The following is a 24,284-nucleotide window of genomic DNA, read 5'->3' on the forward strand; positions in this document are numbered from 1 at the left end:
GTCCCCCTATAGCCTATGTGGAAATCAGTTAATGAGAGCCTGTTTGGTTACATGCTTGAGAGTCAGGAGGCATACGGGTTAAGGTCATCTACCCTTTGGGGGAATTCTGACGAATGGAACAGCTTCTCATGACTTTGTAAGAGGGCTTTAAAATTGCTTCTTACCAATTAATGATAGCTCAGAACCTGTGCATCAACTAGTACAGTTTGTCCTTAGTAACGTCCTCGAGCTGTTTCAATTTTGCTCATATGATTTAGGTTTGGGTTATAGTCTCCTTGAATGGAGTCATTTTTTTTCTTTTTTTTTTTTAGCAGCAGTCTTATTGTTCTGGAACATTCTGGGACATTCCTGAAGAGTCAGGACAATTTCCAGGCTTCCTCAGGGACTCAGATTCTAAATGAGATTCCAAATTCTGTAGGCCCAGCCAACATTGATCTAAGCCTTTGGGAAATACCCCTAAACATATCTATGCTTCAGGGTTTGAAAAACAATGATGTGTTGGGCTGTTTCAGACTTCTCAGATTCTCACTGGTAGGAATGACTACCTAGGCAACTTCATCTTAGCTCCAAACCTGAAACAAAGAATTATTTATTCTTCCTATGTTGTCATGGCATTTGGTCTCACCTAAGGGGAAATCAGAATGCCTGAGTTCTGGACAGGTGATAATATTTCCTGTTTTTATCTCTCTGCCTCTTTCCTCATTCTCTTGGGTTAGGATGAACATGGTTTCATCTCCAGGGAGTTCCACAGGAAATATCGGGTCCCAGCTGATGTGGACCCTCTCACCATTACTTCATCCCTGTCATCTGATGGGGTCCTCACTGTGAATGGACCAAGGAAACAGGTCTCTGGCCCTGAGCGCACCATTCCCATCACCCGTGAAGAGAAGCCTGCTGTCACTGCAGCTCCCAAGAAATAGACGCCCTTTCTCGAGTTGCATTTTTTAAAACAAGAAAGTTTCCCCACCAGTGAATGAAAGTCTTGTGACTAGTGCTGAAGCTTATTAATGCTAAGGGCAGGCCCAAATTATCAAGCTAATAAAATATCATTCAGCAACAGATAACTGTCTTGAGTTTGAATATTCCACACGCTTTTAAATAAATGTACAAATGCCACAGATCCATTTATGATTGCATAATGATTTAGAGGGCGCCAGGGATTTTAGAGTCAGAATGACTGGCTTCACCATTTACTAATGGTATAAATTTAGGCAAGTTGCTTAACCTTTCCGGTCTTCAGGTTTTCCATTTATAACCTGGGTTACTGAGTTGTGCAGAGCTATTACAGGAAGTAAATTAAGGAGAAGAAGCAGAAAAAGCCCCTGGAAGACTTCAAGGAATATTAGTTACTTTCTCTCTGTCCTCTTTGATTTTAGCCCTCAGTTTAAAGGACTGGAACAAATATGAATGAACTCTGGATAATGCTATTTAAAAGCCCTTACTGCATCTCTAAAATTAATTACACCACCAGGGAAGACATGGTGACCCTAATATTGTTTGACATTTTCCTATTGCTAAGCATTGCCTTCAGCTGATTTACAGGGGCAATAAATAGGACTTGGGTAATTATAACCTAACAAGCTCTGAGGTATAGTCTAAATCAGTGGCCCCCAACCTTTTTGGCACCAGGGACTGGTTTTATGGAAGACAATTTTTCCGTGGCCCCGGGGGAACAGAGGATGGTTTCAGGATGCTTCAAACATTAGATTCTCATAAAGAATGCACAACCTAGATCTCTCACATGTGCAGTTCACAGTAGGATTCTGCTTATATGAGAATTTAATGCCACCATTGATCTGAGAGGAGGCAGAGCTCAGGTTCACTCACCTCCTACTGTGCAGCCTGGTTCCTAATAGACCACAGCCGTAGTTCCTAATGGTCTCTATGGCCTGGGGGGTGGGATCCCTAGTGTGAATTATCTAGCAAACACCTACTAACCTAAGGCCAGGAAATATCCAATTCAATGACTTACCACATAATACTTAAGTTTTAGAATTACAATTAATAACTGATCAATAAGTGGTTCTATTATTTAGTTTAAAGACATACCACTGTATAAAAAAAAATCACCCCCCCCTTTAACAAAAAGCAACCCTCCATTTCTTCTCTGTGGGTCTGGACAAAACTTCTGATTCACTTGATAAACAGCACTGCTGTAGGTGATCTGGTATAAATATTTATTGACAACTCTTATTTTTTCTTTAGCAGCTTCCAGCTGATTTTTCATTTCTTGCAAAATCAGAAATGAGTCAGTTTGGGGCACTGACCAGGGTTTTGAAATATTCTACATGAAACAATTACTCCAAATGTTTTTATGGCATAGAGGGAAACAACACATACTGGGGCCTATCAGAGGGTGAAAGGTGAGAGAAGGGCAAGAATTGGGAAAAATACCTAATGGATAGTAGGCTTAATACCTGGGTTATGAAACAATCTGTATAACAAACCCCATGACACATGTTTACCTATGTGACAAAATGAAGGAAAAAAAGTCACAATGAGATACCACTGCGCCCCTATTAGAATGATTAAAATGAAAAATTGACTATACTAAGTAAAACAAAAAATAAATAATAAATTTAAAACTTAACAACAAAAAAAATTCATGGTGCAGGGGTGTGGAGGTAGGACGATACAAATTGCAAATCTATACAGGTTCAAAACGCTTTCTCTTAAAAAACAATTCCCTAATAGTCTGAAATGCTGTGATCTAGACAGAAGTTTACAGTCAATTTTAGTGGCTCTGTAGCAGACTCTGTTGGTGCCTAACCAACAGCTATTTAACACCTTCAGCCTTGCCAATAGTACCCCAAATCGGTTTATGTAAACACCATATTCTTCCTAGCCATGTCCTTCAGAGAAGTGAACTCAAGCTCCAGCCACAGGAGGTCTCTCTTGATTAGTCCAAACAAGCAGGGAAGTTCTCTTCTTGATTTTCAAGATTAATCTTGAAAGAGCTATGACTCAATTATGGCAAATGAGACAGGAGGGAAGTCTGTTGGACATGCTTCTAGAAAAAGTTTCTAACCTAAGAACAAGTTCCTGAAGGATTCAGAGAGAGAGAGAAAGAGAGAGAGAGAGAGATCGTTTTTTTTTTTTTCTTGCTCTGGATGTTGGAGCATGAGAATGTGATGCCTGGATTGCTGTAGCCATTTTGAAAACGTGAGGGGGCATTCATGACAGGCTGAGCACAAAGACAATAATCTCAGATCCTTAACGGGTCAATGAATTGCTGAGTTAGCCAACCCTAGAGTTTTCCTACTTCAGGCTGTCTGACTATGTCTTGTTTTTGTTAATAATCTATTTTGATGTGCGTTTTCTGTTACTAGGAGGCAAAAACATCTGATATTTATATAGGCTGAATTAGATAGTACAAAATAACTGAATGCCTGGAAGCCATGTGTCAATTTTAATCATTTTAGTGAATTACCATTTCCCAAGCAATGACTGACTTGGTTTTAAATAAATCACAACTTTGACTATTAGATTAATGAAATTTGTTTCAAACATGTGCAGGATTATATTTTTTTTGTTTATCATTACCGTAAGTGTCTAAGTTAAACTGGTTCTTTATTGTTATTCTTTTCTAGATCACACCCTTTGCTGTGGCTATTCATAGCTACAATATTAGTATAGGACTATTCTGGTACAGTATATTTGAGGGGTTTTTTAGCTATATAGCTAGCTATCCATGATTCTACTTCATTCCCTATATCTGAATTATGCGAGAAGTTTACTGAGGCAATTCTAATTAGCATTTGTTTTGTTTTTTAATATTAACTAACATTTACTGAACACTATATTAGTCCATTCTCACATTGCTGTAAAGAACTACCTGAGACTGTGTAATTTATGAAGAAAAGAGGTCTTTGGGAATTCAAATGGAGATATTCAATAGATAGTTGTATATTTATATCCAGTGTTCTGGAGACACATCTGGGATAGAAGTGTAGGTTTAAAATTTGGAATCATATAGATAGGAGTTAAAGGCATAAGAGTGGATAGTATCACCTGGAGGTAGAAAAAGAGGAGCAAAAAGGCCAGCCACAGAATCACTGGAAATGCAAACTTAAGGGATTGGCAGAGAAAAGTGGGCCCATAAAAGAGACCTAGTAATAATCAGAGAAATGAGAGAAAAACACGTTTAGCACAATGTCATAGAAATCAAGGGAATAAGATTTCAAGAAGTAAAAGGTGGGTGGTCAAGTGGATTATCAAATGCAAAATCTAAAAGTAACATATGAGCTGACGTATCCATTAGATTTGGTAAAACTTTCACAGTCATTGAAACACTTTTAGGAAACTGGTGGGTCAAAGAGGAAATGGGGGATGGACTTCTTGACAAGGTAGAGCAGTAAGCTCATATCTGATGCAATCCCTCTGCTGTAAACACACAGCAATGGTAGAATTTTTAAAGTAGAAAAGATAAATGACAATATGGACAAATTAAATTATAAAATATTTAAATAAATAAAATTTAGGAGGATGGGCCTATTAGACTCTAGGTAGAAGACAGTGGAAGCTGATGAGTTCAACTCCTACAGGATAAAGGGACTAAAAGTGCTCAACCTAAGAGAGAAGAAACAATTGGATCATGACTTAATGCTAGTGGCTGTGGTGGTATTTTCCCACTTGTGAAAGAAAGACAGAAAAATCCTGTCCATCTGCCTTCTGGGGTTATAGTTGAATAGAAACTGGGCTTAGTGAGGTGGAAAGAGCAAGACAGAGCCTCCTGATTCAGAATTTACATACGATATCTTTTTTTTTTTTTTTTTTTCTGAGACGGAATCTTGCTCAGTTTCCCAGTCTGGAGGGCAATGGCGCAATCTCGGCTCACTGCAATCACCGCCTCCCGGGTTCAAGCAATTCTCCTGCCTCAGCCTCCCAGTAACTGGGATTACAGGTACCCGCCACCACGCTCAGCTAATTTTTCTGAATTTTTAGTAGATGTGGGGTTTCACCATGTTGGCCAGCCTGGTCTGGAACCCCTGATCTCAAATGATCTGCCTGCCTTGGCCTCCCAAAGCGCTGAGATTACAGGCATGAGCCATTGCGCCCAGCCCACATGTGATATCTTATAGCTCAGTGATAGCATCCAATATGACAGCAGGACAGTAGCCCCATTCATCATTACAAAATCCCATTTAGAACTGGGAAGGAGAGAGATGTAAAAAGCGTGATGAAGGCAACTGCAAAACTACTAGAGAGTAAGGAGTGGTGGACATAGAATCAGAGAAATAAAGAAGGAAAAGCAAACTGAGAATCTATTAAAAACCAGCATTCCAAACACATGAAGAAATCTCATAGTAAGGAAGACAGGCAACAATAAAATCAACAATAAAATGAAGGACCTTGGAACCCACCCATTCTTTTACTTTAAGAAAAAAACAAGTAATTGTTGCCGAGGTATTTTATATTTCTGTATTTTGCAGCTGCCTTTTGGTAAGAAGCACGTTTTTCAAATAAAAAAAATTTAATAAAAATTTAAAATTTAAAATGAAGGGCTGGGAGCAGTGGCCCACACCTCTAATCCTAGCACTTTGGGAGGCTGACACAGGTGGATCTCCTGAGGTCAGGAGTTCAAGTCCAGCCTGGCTGACATGGTGAAACACCATCTCTACTAAAAATACAAAAGTTAGCCTGGCATGGTGGTGCATGCCTGTAGTCTCATCTACTCAGGAGGCTGAAGCAGATGAATTGCTTGAACCTGGGAGGCAGAGATTGCAGTGACTTGAGATCGCACCAGGGCACTCTAGCCTGGGCAACAGAGTGAGACTCCTTCTCAAAAAAAAAAAAAAAAGGCGGGGGAATAATTTTATTTAGAAAGGGAAAGAAATACTAAATTAAAACAAGAAGAATTTTAAAAGTGGATGGACATGAAAAAACCATTTAGACGTGTTAGAAATTGATGTTATGAATGCTGTAAGGAACAAAGTTACACATTTACAAATTGAAGGAAAGCTGAGGCATTCACTCAGAATACAGCAAGTTAGGGGAAAAGATTTTATAAAATAAGAACAGTTAAGATATATGGAGGAGAAAATGAGAAACCAACATGTATCCAAATAGGTGCTTCTAAGAATTAATAGAAAAAATGATAAAGCTTTATTTGAAGAGATTCTTCAGAATTGAAGATGTGAGTCTTCAGATATTGGGCAGGATACATAATACTAAATATGCACTTAAATATATGATTGCGAAAATCCAGAACAATAAGGACCAGAAAAATCTTAAAAGATATGAGGACAAAAAGATGTATTAATGACAAATAAGTTACGATTAGATTAACAGCAGACTTCCCAGCATCAATAAAAATCAAAAGACAATAGAGTAATGGTTTCAAAGTACTGGTAGAGTAGAAATAGCTGTTAACTCATAGTTTTAGGTAAGTTATCAGTCAAAGTAAAATATGCCACGAATGCAAAGTTGGCTCAATATTGGAAAATCTCTATAAATTTACTATATTAATAGAGTAAAAGAAAATAAAACTATGATTATCCCAACTAATGTGTGGTTCAGCTTCTCTATTTACATGGAGAGAAACTTCTGTTAGAAAATCAGAAATAAAGGAAATTTCCTTAAGTTGGTAAATACTATATAATGAAAACTTAGCGCAAACATTATACTTACCAAAGAAAATTTAAATTCATTTCACTCCTTTGAATATCCTGAGCAAGACAAGGATGCCCATTATTACTCTTAATGTAGCAGTAAAGTTTCTGACCAATGTCATAACAGAAGAAAAAACAAAGAGGAGGTGTAAGAATTGGAAGGATAGAGATGAAACTGTTATTATTTATAAATGATATAATAATCTGCCAAAACAACCTCAAAAGAATCAACAGACAGGCTGGGCATGATAGTTCATGCCTGTAATCCCAGCACTTTGGGGTGCTGAGGTGGGAGGATCGCATTACCTCAGGAGTTTGAGACCAGCTTAGGCAACATGGCGAAACTCTGTCTCTACCAAAGAAATTAAAAACAAAAACAAAAAATTAGTCAGGTGTGGTGGTGCACACCTGTAGTTCCAGGTACTTGGGCGGCTGAGGTGGGAGAATCAATCACCTGAACCCGGGAGTTCGAGATTTGAGGCTGCAGTGAGCCAAGATCACATCAGGGCACTCCAGCCTGGGGAAATGGGAGTGAGACCCTGTCTCAAAAAAAAAAAAAAAAAAAAAAAAAAAATCAGAATCAACAAACTATTAGAACTAACAAGAGAGTTCAGCAAACTTGCGGAACAGAATCTCAGATTATGGAATACTGTGCTGGTTATCTACTTCTGCATATCAAACTACCTGAAAATTTAGTGGCTTAAAACAACATTCATTTTATTCAGCCTTACTAGGTGGTATTCAGCTGGTAGATGGTCTCATCTATAGGTTTTAAGTAAACTTTCATTCCTGATACCTTGGCATGGACGGTTAGAAAGCTGGGGCTCAGATGGGCTTCTCTCTCTGTCCACATAGTGTCAGGGTCTCTCTACAAGATCTCTCTAGCAGATAGACTTCTTATATGGTGGCTTCTCCAGGAAGGAGTGTTCCAAAAGATGGAAAGTGGGAGCTGCAAGGTTCTTAAGAAATTTACACAGTGTTTCTTTTGCCATAATTTTTTGACCAAAGCAGTTGCAAAGCCTTTCTACATTCAAAAGGAAGGGCACAGACCCCCCTACCTCTTAGTGGAGGGAGAGTAAAAAAGTTTTTGACCAACCTTAATCCTCCACAGGAGCTTACAGAGAGGGAGAAAATATATAAAATCACCAAAATTCACGAGGAATAATGGCATTAATAGCAATAATATACAAGGAACTCCTGAGAATCAGCAAGAAAAGGACAGCTATTCCAAATTTTTTTTTTTAAAAAAAGACTATGCATAGGACATTTATCCAAGTGGAAATCAAGTAGCCAACATGGATACAAAAGAATGCCGAAAATAACTGGTAATCAACGAAATACAAATCAAAGTAACAACAAGCTATCTCTTTACAACAGTGTTTCACAATATTGGTATTACCAGTATTTTGGGCCAGACAATTCTTTGTTGCGGGGGCTTGTCTGTACCTAGGATATTTAGCAGCATCCCTGGCCTATACCCACTAGCTGCCAATAGACAATACCCTTTGGAAAATAAAAAATATCTCTAGAAATTGCCAGTTATCTCCTGTGGGATTAAAATCATCCCAGGTTGAGAACCATTGCTTTATACCTATCAGCCTGGCAAAAAATAGAAAGCTGGTTAATGTTGTTGTGTTTTTTTTCTTGAGACAGAGTCTCACTCTGTCACCAAGACTTAAGTGCAATGGTGAGATCTTGGCTCACTGCAACCGTGGCTTCCCAGGTTCAAGTGATTCTTCTGCCCCAGCTTTCCAAGTAGCTGGACTACAGGCACGTGCCACCATGCCTGGTTAATTTTTGTATTTTTAGTACAGACAGGGTTTCACCATGTTGGCCAGGCTGGTCTCGAACTCCTGACCTAAGGTGATCCACCTGCCTCAGCCTCCCAAAGTGTTGGGATTACAGGTCTGAGCCACCACGTTAATGTTAAGTGTTAGCAGGGATATGGCAACATAGGAAGCCTCAGACCTTGTTGGTGGATGTGTGAGTGGCACAGCCATTCTTGAGAGCAATCGTCAAATTAAATGTAGACATACCTCAGGACTCACCAATTCAGCATGTGGATAATTTACACAGGTCCACAAAGGAATATATGTGAGGATGTTCTCTGCAGCTTTGTCTGATAATGGGGAGTTAGAAGCAAATTAAAATGTGGTAGCAGAATATCCTGTCCAATAATAGCAGACATATTTTTCTCAGTGCACATGAAACCTTCTACAGGACAGAGCACGAGTTAGGCCACAAAACAAGTTTTAACACATTTTAAAAGACTGAAATCGTACAAAGTATCTTTTCTGATCACAATGAAATAAAATTAGAAATCAATAACAGAAGGAAAAATGGAAAATTCACAAACTAAACAGTACACTCTTAAAACAACTACTGGATTTTAATTTCTTCTTTAGAAGAAATCACGAGGGAAATTGGAAAATAGCTTGCGACAAATGAAAAAGGGAACAAAGCTGAGTGCCGTGGCTTACCCCTATAATCCCAACATTTTGGGAGGCCAAGACAGGTGGATCACTTGAGCTCAGGAGTTCTAGACAAGCCTAGGCAAAATGGTGCAACCCTATCTCTACAGAAAATACAAAAAAATAGCTATGCATGGTGGTGCGTGCCTAAAGTCCCAGCTACTCAGCGGGCTGAGTGAAAGGATCCCTTGCGTCCAGGAGGCCGAGATAGCAGTAAGCTGTGTTTGCGCCTCTCTCAAAAAAAAAAAAAAAAAGAGAGAGAGAGGAGAAAGAAGAGAGAGAGAGAGAGAGAGAGAGAGAGAGAGAGAGAGAGAGAGAGACCCTGTCTCAGGAAAAGAAAATAAAAGAAAGAGAGGCTGGGCACAGTGGCTCATGCCTATAATCCCAGCACTTTGGGAGGCTGAGGCGGGTGGATTACTTGAGGTCAGGAGTCCCAGACCAGCCTGGCCAGCATGGTAACACTCAGTCTCTATAAAAATACAAAAATTAGCTGGGCATGGTGGCGCATGCCTGTAATCCCAACTACTCAGGAGACTGGGCCAGGAGAATCGCCTTAATCCTGGAGGTAGAGGTTGCAGTGAGCCGAGATCGTGCCACTGCACTCCAGCCTGGGCAACAGAGCAAGACTCTGTATCAAAAATGAAAGGAAGGAAGGGATGAAGGAAGGGAGAGAAGGAGGGAGGGAGGGAGGGAAGTAGAGAACACAACATACCAAAACTTACGGGGTGCAGAAAAAGTAATACTAAACAGAACTGTATATCTGTAAACATATACAGTAAGTCCTCACTTAACACACACTGTCGATAGGCTCTTGGAAACTGTGACTTTAATAAAAACTATTTTACCATAGGCTGATATAAACAAAACCATATTTTTGGTCATGAAAATATCACTAAACAAAAACATACTTCTGGTCACAAAAAGATCACTAAACTTCTAAATAGAGACCAAAACACTTCCTTTTTTAATTTACATTTTTTTGGTACCTAGTAGGTATATATATTTATGGGGTACAAAAATTAGTTGGGCCTGATGGCATGCACCTGTAGTCCTAGCTCCTTGGGAGGCTGAGGTGAGAGGATTGCTTGAACCTGGGAGGCAGAGGTTGCAGTGAGTCAAGATCGTTCCACTACACTCGTCTCAACAAAAAACAAAACAAAACAAAAACCAAAAACCAGGCTGGGCATGGTGGCTCACGCCTGTAATCCCGGCACTTTGGGAGGCCCAGGCAAGTGGATCACCTGAGGTCAGGAGTTCGAGACTAGCCTGACCAACATGGAGAAACCTCATCTCTACTAAAAATACAAAATTAGCCGGGCGTGGTGGTGCATACCTGTAGTCCCAGCTATTCGGGAGGCTGAGGCAGGAGAATCGCCTGAACCTGGGAGGCGGAGGTTGCAGTGAGCTGAGATTGCACCATTGCAGTCCAACCTAGGCAATAAGAGCGTGACTCTGTCTCAAAAACAAAACAAAACAAAACCCAAAACTAAAAGTTTCAGTCTATTGTTAGTCCTAGGAAAAAAAGTTAAGGGTTTTCCTTTAAGATCAGGATCAAGAAAAGGATACCTACTTTTGTGACTTCTATTCGGTGTATCATTAGAAGTTCTACTCAGAACAATTAATTAGGTAAGAAAAAGAAATAAAAATATCCACATTGGAAAGGAAGAAGTAAAATTATCTGTTTGCAGATGACATGATCTTACATGCAGAAAACCCAAAAGATTACACACACACAGACACACACACACACACCCATTAGAGCTAATATACAAATTCAGCAAAGTTCCAGCACACAAAACCAACACACAAAAAACAGTTCAATTTCCATACACTAACAATTAGTAACCTGAAAAAAAGATTAAGACAACAATACTATTTACAATAGCATCAAAAAGACTAAAATACATAGGAAAAAACCAAGAAAGTAAAAGACTTATCTGTGTTCATGAATTGGAAGACTTAATATTGTTAAGATATCAATGTTAGCCATACTTACTACAGATTCAATGCAATCCCTATCAAAATTCCAATGACTTTGCAGAAATAAAAAAAAATATATCCTAAAATTCATATGGAATCTCAAAGGACCCTGAAGAGCTGAAATAATCTCATAAAAGAACAAAGTTGGAAGACTTAGACTTTCTGATTTCAAAACTTATTGCAAAACTACAGTAATCAAAATGGTGTGATATTGGCAGAAAGGCAGAATATATATTAATGTAATAGAATACAGAGTCCAGAAATAAACCTTAGTGCATATGGGCAAATGATTTCCAACAAGGGTGACAAGACCATTCAATGGGGAAAGGACAGCCTTTTCAACAAATGGTGAAAACTGAATATTCACTTGCAAAAGGATGAAGCTGGACCCATACGTTATACTATAGATAAAAATTAACTCCAAAAGTTTCAAAGACCTATTTTATTTATTTTCATTTTATTTATTTATTATTTATTTATTTATTTTGAGACAGAGTTTTGCTCGTCACCCAGGCTGGAGTGCATGGCATGATCTCAGCTCAGTACAACCTCTACCTCCTAGGTTTAAGCAATTCTCCTGCCTCAGCCTCCCAAGTAGGGGATTACAGGCATGTGCCACCACACCTAGCTAATTTTGAGTTTTTAGTAGAGATGGGGTTTCACCATGTTGGCCAGGCTGGTCTCGAACTCCTGACCTCAGGTGATCTGCCTGCCTCAGCCTCCCAAAGTGCTGGGATTACAAGTGTGAGTCACCACTCTCAGCCCAAGACCTATTTTATAAGAGCAAAAACTATACAACTCTTAGAAGAAAACAGTGGGAGAACTTTGTAACACTGTATTTGGCAATGGTTTCTTGGATATAACACCAGAAGCACAGGCACCACCAACAAAAAATAGATAAATTGGACTTATCAATATTAAAAACTTTTGTGCATCAAGAGATAGTGTCTAGAGCATGAAACAACATCTTCCTCTCTGGGCTGGGACCTAGTTTTCAGTGACATGGCCAAACGCACCAAGAAAGTCAGAAGGAGGCCAGGCAGTGGCTCATGCCTGTAATCCCAGCACTTTGGGAGGCCAAGGTGGGAGGATCACTCAAGGTCAGGAATTGGAGACCAGCCTGGCCATCATGGTGAAGCCCTGTCTCTACTCAAAATACAAAAATAGGCGGGCATGGTGCTGCATGCCTGTAGTTCCAGCTACTAGGGAGGCTGAGGCAGGAGAATAGCTTGAATCTGGGAGGCGGAGATTGCACTGAGCTGAGATTGCACCACTGTACTCCAGTCTGGGTGACAGAGTGAGACTCTGTCTCAAAAAGAAAAAAAAAAGTCAGAATGATCAGTAAATACTGGACCCTCTATGGGGCCTCCGCCCGGCAAATGGTGAAAGAAATTGAAATCGGCCAGCACGCCAAGTACACTTGCTCTTTCTGTGGCAAAACAAAGATGAAGAGACAAGCTGTGAAAATCAGGCACTGTGGTTACTGCATGAAGACAGTGGCTGGTGGTACCTGGACCTACAATACCACTTCCTCTGTCACATCAAGTCTGCCATCAGAAGACTGAAGGAATTGAAAGAACAGTAGATGCTCCAGCACTCTTTGAGACATCACTGGCCTATAATAAATGGGTTGATTTACATTAAAAAAGAGAGAGAGAGAGAGTGAAACAACAATCTACACGATCAGAGAAAATATTTGCGAATCTTATATCCGATTAGAAGTTACTATCTGGAACATGTAAGGATGTATAAAGAACTCCTACAACTCAAAAACAAATAAATCAACAACTTAATTCACAAATGGGCAAGGAACTTGAATAAACATTTCTCCAAAGAAGATACAGAAATAGCCAAAAAGCACACAGAAAGATGCTCAAGGCCAAGCATGGTGGCTCATGCCTATAATCCCAGCACTTTGGAAGGTGGGTGGATCACCTGAGGTCAGGAGCTCAAGACCAGCCTAGCTAACATGGTAAAACCCCATCTCTACTCAAAATACAAAAATTAGCTGAGCTCAGTGGCACGTGCCTGTCATCTCAGCTGCTTGGGAGGCTAAGGCAGGAGAATCACTTGAACCTGGGAGGCAGAGGTTGCAGCAGGCTGAGATAGCACCACTGCACTCCAGCCTGGACAACACAGCAAAACTCCATCTCAAAACAAAAAAAGAAAAAAAAGTTGTTCAAGCATTGGCCATCAGAGAAATATGAATCAAAACCACCATGGAATACCACTTTATAGCCGCTAATATGGCTATTACAAGACACAAACAAAAACAAAATAAGCATTGATGCAGATATGGAGAAATTGAAACACTTGTGTATTGCTGGTGGGAATGTAAGATGGTATAGCCACTGTGGAAAAGTTTGGCATTTCCAAACTCTTAAACTAGAATTATTGGCCAGGTGCGGTGGCTTATGCCTATAATCCCAGCACTGTAGGAGGCTGAGGTGGGCAGATCACTTGAAGTCACAAGGTTGAGATCAGTTGGCCAACATGGCAAAACTTTGTCTCTACTAAAAATACAAAAATGAGCAAGGATTGGTGGTGTGTGCCTGTAGTCCCAGCTACTTGGTTGGCTGAGGCAGAAGAACTGCTTGAACCTGTGAGAGAGGTTGCAGTGAGCCAAGATCACGCCACTACAATCTAGCCTGGGTGACAGAGCAAGACTGTCTCAAACAAAACAAATCATATAGAATTACGGTATAATCCAGAAATTCCACTTCTGAATGTATATGTCAAAGAGTTGAAAGGGACACAAACAGATACTTGTATACCAGTGTTCATAACAGCATAATTCACAATAGCCAAAAGGTGAAAACAACTCAAGTGTCCATCAACAGATAATGGAGAAGCAAACTGTGGTATATATATGCATGGAATATTATTCAATCTTAAAGAAAAGGAGGCTGAGGTGGGAGGATCGCTTGAACCCAGGAGTTTGACACCAGCCTGGGAAACAAAGTGAGACCCTATCTGTACACAAATTTGTTTTAAAAAATTAGCAGAGCATGGTGGAGTGTGCTTACAGTCCCAGGTACTTGGGAGGCTGAGGTGGGAGGATCCCTTAAACCTAGAACTGTGAGGCTGCAGTGAGCTATGATCACACCACTGCACTCCAACCTCGGTGACAGAGACTGTCTCAAAAAAAAAAGAAGATACATGGTATAACATAAATGGGCCTTGAAAATATTGTGCTAAGTAAAATAAGACAAATGCAAAAGAAAAAATATTATATAATTCCACTGAAATGAGGTGCCTAGAATAGGTAAATTCATAGAGACAGAAAGTAGAATACAGGTTACCAAGGGCTGAAGGAATAGGGATGGGGGAATGAGATGTTATTGTTTCATAGGTACAGAGTTTTAGTTTGGAAGAACTTAATTAAGTTCTGGAAATTGATAGTGGTGACAGTTGCACAACATTGTGAACATTGCACAACATTGTAAAAATACTTAATGCCACTAAATTATGCACTTAAAAATAGCTACAATGAGGCAGGCATGCCGGCTCATGCCTGTAATCCCAGCACTTTGGGAGGCTGAGGCAGGTGGACTGCTTGAGGTCAGAAGTTTGAGTCCAGTAGAATGGTGAAACCCTGTCTCTATGAACCACAACAACAAAAGCTAAAATGGTAAATTTTACTTTGTGTGTGTGTGTGTGTGTGTGTGTGTGTGTGTGTGTGTGTCTTATTTTTTTGAGACAGAGTCTTGCTCTGTCACCCAAGCTGGAGTGCAATGGCGTGATATTGGCTCACTGCAACCTCTGCCTCCCAGGTTCAAGAGATTCTCCTGCCTCAGTCTCCAGAGTAGCTGGGATTACAGGTGCATGTCACCACGCCTGGCTAATTTTTGTATTTTTAGTAGAGATGGGGTTTCACCATGTTGGCCATGCTGCTCTTGAACTCATGACCTTAAGTGATCCTCTAGCCTCAGCCTCCCAAAGTGCTGGGATTGCAGGCATGAGCCACTGTGCTCGGCCATGTTGTATATATTTTATGTCAATTTTAAAAATGTGGTAGATACATAGGAAATAGAATAAGACATAATATGTAAACTTAAAATATGTGCCTATAAAACAATATTCATACTGTAAGAACATACAAATGAATTATTAGAATTAATGAGAACTAAAATTCTAAAACTGACCTAATGATGCAATACAGTTTCAATTAATATCCGAACAGTGTCATTTTATGGAGCAGGCTGATTCTAAATTTTATATGGAAATGCAAAAGTTCAAACATAGTTAATACTCTTGAAGAAAACAAGATGGAAATATTTGATTTATTAGGTATTAAGATATGAAATAATAATGTAATGAAATTATCATAATTAAGATGGTCCAATTAAGGCATAATAATTAAGATAATACAAGGAATGACAACTAAACTAATATCCCAGAAACAGACCCAGCTGTACATAGTTTATTTACAATAAAAATGGCATTGAATGGCAGTGGGAAATTATGGTCTTTTCAATAACCAGTGGTGGGACAACTTGATAGCCATTTAGAAAAAAAAGAAATTTCCTCACTACTGAATATACAACATAAATTTCAGATCTATATCTGGAAACTAATGTAACAAAGGTTTGAGCGGTAACATATGCGAGATTAAAAATATCTCCTTGTTTAAGAAGACAATATACGGGCAATATCTCTCAATAATGCCCATACATTATATTGTCTTCTTACACAGTAGATAAAAAAATATGAAATACTGATAATTTTAACCATATTACACTTAAGATTGTTGCTTTCCTAAGTTTACCAATCCTGTTATTCACAACACTTTCTCAGTCTCTCCTAGTTCCCTACTTTGAAAGATCCATTTTAAACTCGTTAGACTTTTTTCTGAAATCCTTACAAATACCTTATTCTAACATCCCCTCTTTGAATCATTACCAAGGCTCTGTCAAGTTAATAGTCTCCTTTACTATGCTGCAATAAGTTTGATGAACTTTGCTTAGTCAACAAGTTTCCTTAGTGATCTTTGTTGGGGGGAGTAATTTACAGTCCTTATTTTTTTGAGAAATATACTGAAATCTTTAACAAAAATTTCTTTTGGTAGAGATGGGGTCTTGCTATGTTGCCCAGGCTGGTTTTGAACTCCTAGCCTCAAGCTATCCTCCTGCCTCAGCCTCCCAAAGTGCTAGGATTAGAAGGTGTGAGCCACTGTCTCCAGGCAATGTACCAAGATTTTTATAGATTAAATTCTAAGATCTGCTCCAAAATTAGTTCAGTAACATAGAGAAAGTAGATTAGTCATAAATAGTTGATGCTGGGTTATGATACATGGGAGTTCATTAGACTAGTCTGTCTACATTTATTTATGTTTTAAATTCTCTATAATAATAATAAAAAATTATTTGTTTTTGTAGTTCTCAAGAAGAGATGATCACTAGGGTCATAGCAAAGTTGCACTATATGACTCTGATTACCTGGCTTATACCCAGAAAGCATCTAGCCAAACCTAGCCTAAGTTATGCTGGATTCTGCAGTCTTACCACAATGACTGAAGGAAGGGAAGAGCACAGTGATTGTCAACTTGAGAGAAATAAGTCTTTTTCTTTTCTTTTCTTTTCTTTTTTGAGACAGAGTCTCACTCTGCTGCCCAGGCTGGAGTGCAGTGGCATGATCTCGGCTCACTACAACTTCCACCTCCTGGGTTCAAGCGATTCGCCTCTCTCAGCCTTCCGAGTAGCTGATTACAGGCGTGAGACACCATGCCTGGCTAATTTTTGTATTTTTAGTAGAGACAGTGTTTTGCCACGTTTGTCAGGCTGGTCTTGAACTCCTGACCTCAGGTGATTCACCTGCCTCAGCCTCCCAAAGTGCTGGGATTACAGGCATGATCCACCACACCCAGCCAAAATAATTTTTCATGGACCTTGTACAACACCCCAAATGTAGAACTGAGTTGACATGTTAAATTTGATGTTTAAATCTTGGTTAAAACAACAGCAAAAAAAGGATAAAGATCATTTTCTGTTGTCTTTTGCTTTATTTATTCAGAGTGAAACTGTTACAGTGAGCTAAATTTTTAGTTGTGCTTTGAGTGTGCTCCCTCCTACATTTTACTCTGGAAAAGTGAAGTAGCTTATCATTTCTTAGAAACCTGGATGCTGAAACTAGCCAATATTAGGATCTTATACACATCCTGAGTGATGCCCGATTTGAGGCTTTGAATAGCTATTCATGTAAGTTGACTTTTCTGTGCATTTGTATCTAGGAGGATCCAGTTCAGGTTGATGTCCTGGGAACCAGTGAGGCTCTCGTTTAAATCCTGAGGGAAGGAAAAAAGGGAAGGAAAGACAAATTAAAACAGTCAACAAGAAGGAATTTTAGTAACTGATCTTGCTCTTATTTCTAGGGACTAGACAGTAAGTTCTGTTAAAATTGAAGAAAAAAACTGTTTACTCATTCATTTACTTAGTCACCTTTTTTATTTTTTAAAGAAAAAGAAAGAAAGAAGGAGAAAGAAAGAAAGAAAGAATGAAGGAGAGGAAGAAAGAGGAGGAAGAAGAGGGAGAGAGAACGGAAGTGTTGCTTTATTGCCCAGGTGAGAATGCAGTCTAAAAATGGGTATTGAAAACCTCTTTTATGCTTAATAATGGAAACAAGAAGAAAAATGAGGGATGAAATTAACAAACAAGCAGTCAACCAATATTTCATTTAAACCTGTGGGTAGGTGTGATGTGGTACTGATAAGAGTGTATATTTTGTGTATTTTGAGTGGAGAGTTCTACAAATGTTTATTAAGTTTACTTGTTCTGGATCTGAGTTCAAGTCCTGGATATCCTTGTTAATTTTCTGTCTCATTGATCTATCTAATATTGATGTTGAAGTCTCCCACTATTATTATGTGGGAGTCTAAGTCTCTTCATAAGTCTTATGTATCTGGGTGTTCCTGTATTGGGTGCGTATATATTTAGTATCGCTAGCTCTTCTTGTTGCATTGATCCTTTTACCATTATGTAATGTCCTTCTTTGCCTCTTTTGATCTTTGTTGCTTTAAAGTCGATTTTATCAGAAGCGAGAATTGCAACTCCTGCTTTTTATTTATTTATTTATTTTTGCTCCCCATTTGGTTGGTAAATCTTTCTCCATCCCTTTGTTTTGAGTCTTTGTGTTTCCTTGCATGTGAGATGGGTCTGGATGCAGCATACCGATGGGTTTTGGCTGTGTCTTTTGATTGGGGCATTTACTCAATTTAAATTTAGGACTAATATATGTGAGTTTAATACTGCCATTTGATGTTAGCTGGCTGTTTTCCCCATTAGTTGATGTAAATTCTTCATTATGTTGATGCTTTTTACTTTTTGGTATATTTTTGGAAAGGCTGATACTGGTTGTTCCTTTCTATGTGTTATGCTTCTTTCAGAAGCTCTTGTAAAGCAGGCCTGGTGGTGATGAAATCTCTGAGTACTTGCTTGTTCACAAAAGATTTTATTTTTCCTTCACTTGTGAAGCTTATTTTAGCGGGATATGAAATTCTGGGTTGAAAGTTCTTTTCTTTAAGGATGTTGAATATTGGCCCCCACTCTCTTCTGGCTTGTAGGGTTTCTGCTGAGAGATCTGCTGTAAGTCTGATAGGCTTCCCTTTGTGGGTAACCTGACCTTTTTCTCTGGCTGCCCTTAGTATTTTCTCCTTCATTTCAACCCTGGTGAATCTGACGATTTTGTGCCTTGAGGTTGGTCTTCTTGAGGAATATCTTTATGGTGTTCTCTGTATTACCTGGAGTTGAACACTATCCTGCCTTGCTAGGTTGGGAACGTTTTCCTGAATAATATCCTGAAGAGTATTTTCCAGCTTGGATTGATTCTCTTCGTCACATTCAGGTACACCTATCAAACGTAGATTAGGTCTTTTCACACAGTCCCATATTTCTTGGAGACTTTGCTCATTCCTTTTTATCCTTTTTTCTCTAATCTTGTCTTCTCGTTTTATTTCATTAAGTTGGTCTTCGACCTCTGATATCCTTTCTTCTGCTTGATCAATTCGGCTGTTAAAACTTGTGCATGGTTCGTGAAGTTCTCGTGTTGTGTTTTTCAGCTCCATTAATTCATTTATATTCCTCTCTAAATTGTCTATTCTTGTTAGCATTTCGTCAAACCTTTTTTCAAAGTTCTTAGTTTCTTTGCATTGGGTTAGAACAAGTTCGTTTAACTCACAGAAGTTTCTTAACATCCACCTTTTGAAGCCTACTTCTGTTAATGGAACACACTCGTTCTCCATCAGGCCTTGTTCTGTTGCTGATGAGGAACTGTGATCCCCTGAAGAGGGAGAGGTGTTCTGATTTTGGGTATTCTCAGCCTTTTTAGGCTGGTTTCTTCCCTTCATTATAAATTTATCCATCTGTGGTCTTCATAATTACCGACTTTCTAATTAGGTTTCTGAGTGGATGTCCAACTTGTTGATTCCCAGTGCCGGAATCTGAGCAACCCACTGCACCAGCTAAAACAGTGGCATTAAGATTGATGGTGCTTTTCTGCCAGGGAATCTCTGGTCTGGCTTCCTTCTTGAGTCCGTCCTTCAATCAGCTGAATAGGTGACTCTGCCTTCCCAGAGCTCCAAATGTTGGCCAAAAGGGGACCCAGTCCCATTTACTCTGCACCGAGAACCGCCGCACCGGCCACAAGAGTCATACTGGCGACCCGTGGGGCTCCTCCGTTGGGAATCTCCTGGTCCGTGAGCAACAAAAATTCGTCTGAAATTGTGGCGTCCTCTTGTTCTCTGCGCTTTCACTGGGAGCTACAATCCCGAGCTGCTAGTGATCAGCCATCTTGGATCTCTCTACTTTTTTTTTTTTTTGAGATGGAGTCTCTGTCACCCAGGTGGGAGTGCAGTGATGTGATTTCTGCTCACCGAAACCTCCACCTCTGGGGTTCCACTGATTCTCCTGCCTCAGCCTCCCGAGTAGCTGGGACTACAGGCATGCACCACCACACCCAGCTAATTTTTGTATTTTTTTAGTGGAGATGGGGTTTCACCATGTTGGTCTGGAACTCCTGACCTCAAGTGATCTGCTTGCCTCAGCCTTCCCAAGTGCTGGGATTACAGGCGTGAGACGCTGTGCACAGCCTCACTTATTCACCTACTCAGTTTACTTTTATTTGAGTTCCTTCTATGTGCCAGTCACTGAGTTAGGTTCTCAAAATGTAAGAATTAGAAAAGACAGTCTACGTACTATGTGTTGAAAGTGGCATTTTGTTGTAGCTTGTATCATATGTTGTTTCAAAGTAGTGTCCAAACTGGAAAGAAAAATTAACAGATTAAGAATCTGGAAGTCTACAGCTAACATTAGGAAATAAAGATCAATATGACATGAATTCTCATGGACTATCATATTTCAGATGGACTTCAGGTCTATGGTGTTAGTCTATATCCTTCCAACTTTTGTATCTTTTGTATGTTTGTTTGTTTAGGAGAGATTTAAGCACTAGACTCAGATAAATGACAAGTCTTGATAGGCCAGGACCAGGGGAAAAGCTACCCTAAGTCAGAAGACATTATTAATTTCTGTAGATGAACAGATAAAGTCCAAACAGAAGTAAGAGAAAAGGAGGACTACCCATCCTTCTGAAACCTTACAGGTAATAAAATATCCAACTTGACAGTAAAGTGGCATAGGTGGTTCAGCTGTGGACAGCTCTCCTGCCCCAACCTTTACTGAGAGATCACTGCACTGGAAGTTATTACATCCCTGCATTTCAAATGGCCACGGCATTTCTTTTGCTAACAGCAGGAAACAAACAAACGAAAAAGACAATGTTAGATTACCTGAGAAGGCAAGGGTTTGGGCTGCACGACATTCCTCAGGTCATATCTTTCCTGGTTCCAGTTGCCCATCAGGGTACGGTTTGAATAGGTATTCTCATTAGTGGTGCATCTCCATCCATACTGGAAAAATTTGGACATACTATTCCAATCTGTCCACACTTCACCATGGCCATCTGCATTAATGAGGCTGCCACAGTGTGGGTTTGTGAGGAAACAGGCGAGGTTCTGTCTCTGGGAAAAGACAAGAATAGAAAAGCTTATTGAACAAACCAGAAAACAGGAAAAGCATCCTTTCCCACTCTTATTTTACACAGCCAGGTATAACACAAGCACACTTAGATCCAGGCTTTGTTATGGTTCTGTTTCTTTCTCTCTAAGTCCTGGAATCTTTTGATCTATTCTCTCAATCAGCAACAGTGGATGACTATATAGATTAAATCCACACCCCTGCTCCCCAGAACCCGTAAAAAGACAGGAAAAACTTCAGTATTCCCAAAACAATATGGATAATTAGCTAAATTTTTAGGTAATTTTGAGATGTAGGCATTTAGGGACTAAGGACACTGCTATAGTCAAAGAGAATAGAAAGAAATGAGAGTTGAATAACTAGATAACACAGTAAATGAGTAATAAATGATCATTTCCTTCCTTCTGTCTCAAATGATGCCTCCCCTGAAGTTAGCTTGTTTTTATCTCACATAAAATTTTATCTTCATATCTTTCACTGTATTTATAACTTTATACCATATATTGGCATTTTTAAAGTCTGTATTATATCTCCCATACTGAGCTGTATGCCCCTAAAGGACAGGATCTGTTTTATTCATTATTGTACCCTGTCCTGCCTGTCCTCCCCAATTAATCTGGTTTGCATATACCAGATAATCAATGTCTGATTTCATTTTTTATAAGGTAAAAGCTCAATCTTCCTTTTTTCCCCAAAATGTAAGTCTGGTCCCCTGGCTTAGGAACAAGGTAATACCTTCCCTGAAGAAGAGTAACTTGATGTTGAGTAGGTTGAGCTATTTGAAGATTTCTTAGGAGAGTGACAGAAATCCTTATTTGGCTGTTCCATGTTCTTTAAAGATGTCACCAAACCTGGCTTTCCTGGTACTCCAAAGAAAGAATAACCCAGATTACCATGGGCAAATGGCCATGTTTGGGAGTCACCACCCACTTGCCTTTGCACAGGCAGAAACAAAGCCAATAATGTGGCATTGAGGATGACATCTCAGGTAACTACCCTCATACAATCTGCCTTTGTGAAGACAGGTGCATGCACTGATATTATCAAACAACAAGATGACCAGAGTAGCTGGTCCCACAAAGACCAATGGGCCTGGTACTCAGACTGGAGATCTAGATGTCACTGTCTCTAGGGCTGGAATGACAGACATCACCACCCACTCAGTTGTCCAAGCCAGAGGCCTGAAGCTTATCTTTGACTCTGACTTGTCTTTAACATTCATCCAATCACTAGGTCTTGTTGATTTTTGAATCAGACCACTATCCTCCATTCCTATTGGCAAACTTCAATTCAAATCACTGTCAGCCTTGTCTCCATTATTGCAGTTGCCTCATCTTATCCTGCCATCCGCCTTGTTTCTCTCCAAACCTTTCTCCATAGGAAAGCAGAATTTTTCAAAATCAAAGTATAATTGTATCATCTTCTTATTTAAAATCTTTCAGTGGCTTTCTACGGTTTTCAGAATAAGGTTCAGCCTGCGAAAATAGCTTACAACAGAACAAAAAACCAAATACAGCATGTTCTTCTTACTGAAAGGGGTCCTTATCCAGATCCCAAGAAAGGATTCTTGGATCTCATGCAAGAAAGAATTCAGGGTAAGTCCCTAAAGTGAAAGGAAGTTTAAGAAAGTAAAGGAATAAGGAATGGCTACTCCATACGCAGATCAGCTCCGAGGGCAGCTGGTTGCCCATATTGTGGTTGTTGATTATACACTAAACAAGGGGCAATTATTCATACCTCCCTTTTTTAGACCATATAAGCTAACTTCCTGACATTGCCATGGCATTTGTACACTGTCATGATGCTGGTGGGAGCATAGCAGGGAGGACAACCAGAGGTCACTCTCATTGCAATCTTGGTTTTGATGGATTTTAGCTGTCTTCTTCACTGCAACCTGTTTTATCAGCAAAGTCTTTATGATCTGTATCTTGTGCTGAGCTTTCTCATCCTGTGACTAAGAATGCCTTAACTTACTGGGAATGCAGCCCAGGTCTTAGCCTTATTTTGCCTAGCCCCTACCTATTCAAGATGGAGTTGCTCTGTTTTAAACACCTCTGACATTCTCACTTATAAATCTGAGCTAAATATTGAGTACATGTGGACCTAAACATGGAAATAACAGACACTGCAGACTACTAACTAGAGTAGGGAGGAGGGGGTACTGTGGGTTGAAAAACTATTAGGTGCAATATACCAATGTAACAAACCTGCAACCTACCTGGGTGCAATATATCCATGTAGCAAACCTGCACATGTACCCCCATATCTAAAGTAAAAGTTTATTATTATTTTTTAAAGGCTTGCAATGCTCCCTATGACCTGGCCCTCGCCTAACTCTTCAATCTCATCTGTTACTCACTCTCCCACCAACCGTGCTTCAGCCAAACTCAACTATTCTGTTTCTCCATCATGCTTTTATGTATATTGTTCCTTCTGCCTCTTCACGCCTCTTGACCCAGTTAAGTGGCAGTTTTACCCTCTCAGCTTTCAACTCTGGTTCACCTAATCCAAGGAGTCTTCGACCCACTTTGCCCAAAATCTTGGTAAAGTTCTCCTTCTCTGTGCTCCCACAGCACGCTGAATCACTTCACGCATAGCACACACCCTACCATATCAGAGTTGCCTCTTTTGCTCTGTGCATTCCCCACCAGACTGCAGGCTCAGTGAAATCATAGGCCATATCTTGTTCATCCATATATCTTAACCACCCTCAGTGGCCTGCCACATAACAGGCACTGAATAATCTTTTTTGAATGAATAGAAGATAGCAGATTGAAGCACCTGGAGAAGTTTTGAGCAGCAGAGATACTGGGATGCAGCCATTTCGGACGAGATGAAAAAGGTTTCAAAATCCTCTGCGTCTGGGGCATGCAAGACACAGTACAACCTCTCCTTGGCCTCAGCGCGGCCCCGTTTCTTTCACTCAGAACTCTCCTCACACCCCAGCGTTAGTGACTGCTTGTGACCTCATGCAGGTGTGATGAAGTCGCTCAAGACCATGCTCTGCGCTGAAGACACTGTGATCTTCCCGAAGGGGTGAAGGGGCGAGGGGACCGGGTAGTGTGCGTCCTGCTTTTGAGCTCATAGTTACTATTCTCCCTGGGAGTCGGTGCACCAGTTCGTCTAGACAACCGGACGCCATGAGTACGTCATCAACTAGTGACGGGTGAAGGGGGGGCAGGCAGAGATCCGCG

At 39.9% G+C, this 24,284-nt stretch overlaps 3 protein-coding genes across 10 annotated transcripts in view; 2 read left to right on the forward strand and 1 right to left on the reverse strand.

The window, feature by feature from the left end:
* The window catches only part of CRYAB (crystallin alpha B), a 75,105-nt gene extending 74,044 nt beyond the window's left edge, over positions 1-1,061 (forward strand). For all 5 annotated transcript variants that reach the window (XM_032285584.1, XM_032285581.1, XM_032285583.1 and 2 more), the window contains one exon: positions 717-1,061. In XM_032285584.1, coding sequence (XP_032141475.1) covers positions 717-920 — 204 coding nt within the window. In that variant the 3' untranslated portion in view covers positions 921-1,061. The remainder of the gene's footprint in view (positions 1-716) is intronic.
* An 11,265-nt stretch (positions 1,062-12,326) lies between these two features.
* On the forward strand, positions 12,327-12,693 carry LOC116556303 (60S ribosomal protein L37a-like). The gene has a single exon (XM_032285588.1). It carries the CDS (start codon positions 12,397-12,399, stop codon positions 12,625-12,627), a length of 231 nt encoding a protein of 76 aa, XP_032141479.1. The 5' UTR covers positions 12,327-12,396; the 3' UTR covers positions 12,628-12,693.
* A 4,347-nt stretch (positions 12,694-17,040) lies between these two features.
* Positions 17,041-24,009, reverse strand: CUNH11orf1 (chromosome unknown C11orf1 homolog). 4 transcript variants are annotated; one of them, XM_032285606.1, is made up of 6 exons: positions 23,872-24,009; positions 22,282-22,458; positions 21,826-21,955; positions 20,844-21,074; positions 20,251-20,314; positions 17,052-17,345 (listed from the first exon to the last, which is right to left on the reverse strand). In XM_032285606.1, exons 3-6 carry the CDS (start codon positions 21,916-21,918, stop codon positions 17,209-17,211), a joined length of 525 nt encoding a protein of 174 aa, XP_032141497.1. In that variant the 5' UTR covers positions 21,919-21,955; positions 22,282-22,458; positions 23,872-24,009; the 3' UTR covers positions 17,052-17,208. The 4 variants fall into 4 exon arrangements, with proteins under 4 accessions (XP_032141500.1, XP_032141497.1, XP_032141499.1 ...); XM_032285608.1 differs by lacking the exon at positions 21,826-21,955 and having other exon boundaries at positions 22,283-22,458; XM_032285609.1 differs by lacking the exons at positions 20,251-20,314; positions 23,872-24,009 and having other exon boundaries at positions 17,041-17,345; positions 22,282-23,292.
* Between the last annotated feature and the right edge of the window lie 275 nt (positions 24,010-24,284).

Source organism: Sapajus apella, unplaced genomic scaffold (genome assembly GCF_009761245.1).
Source record: "Sapajus apella isolate SASKATOON/1434 unplaced genomic scaffold, GSC_monkey_1.0 scaffold16, whole genome shotgun sequence".
Lineage (NCBI taxonomy): Eukaryota > Metazoa > Chordata > Mammalia > Primates > Cebidae > Sapajus > Sapajus apella.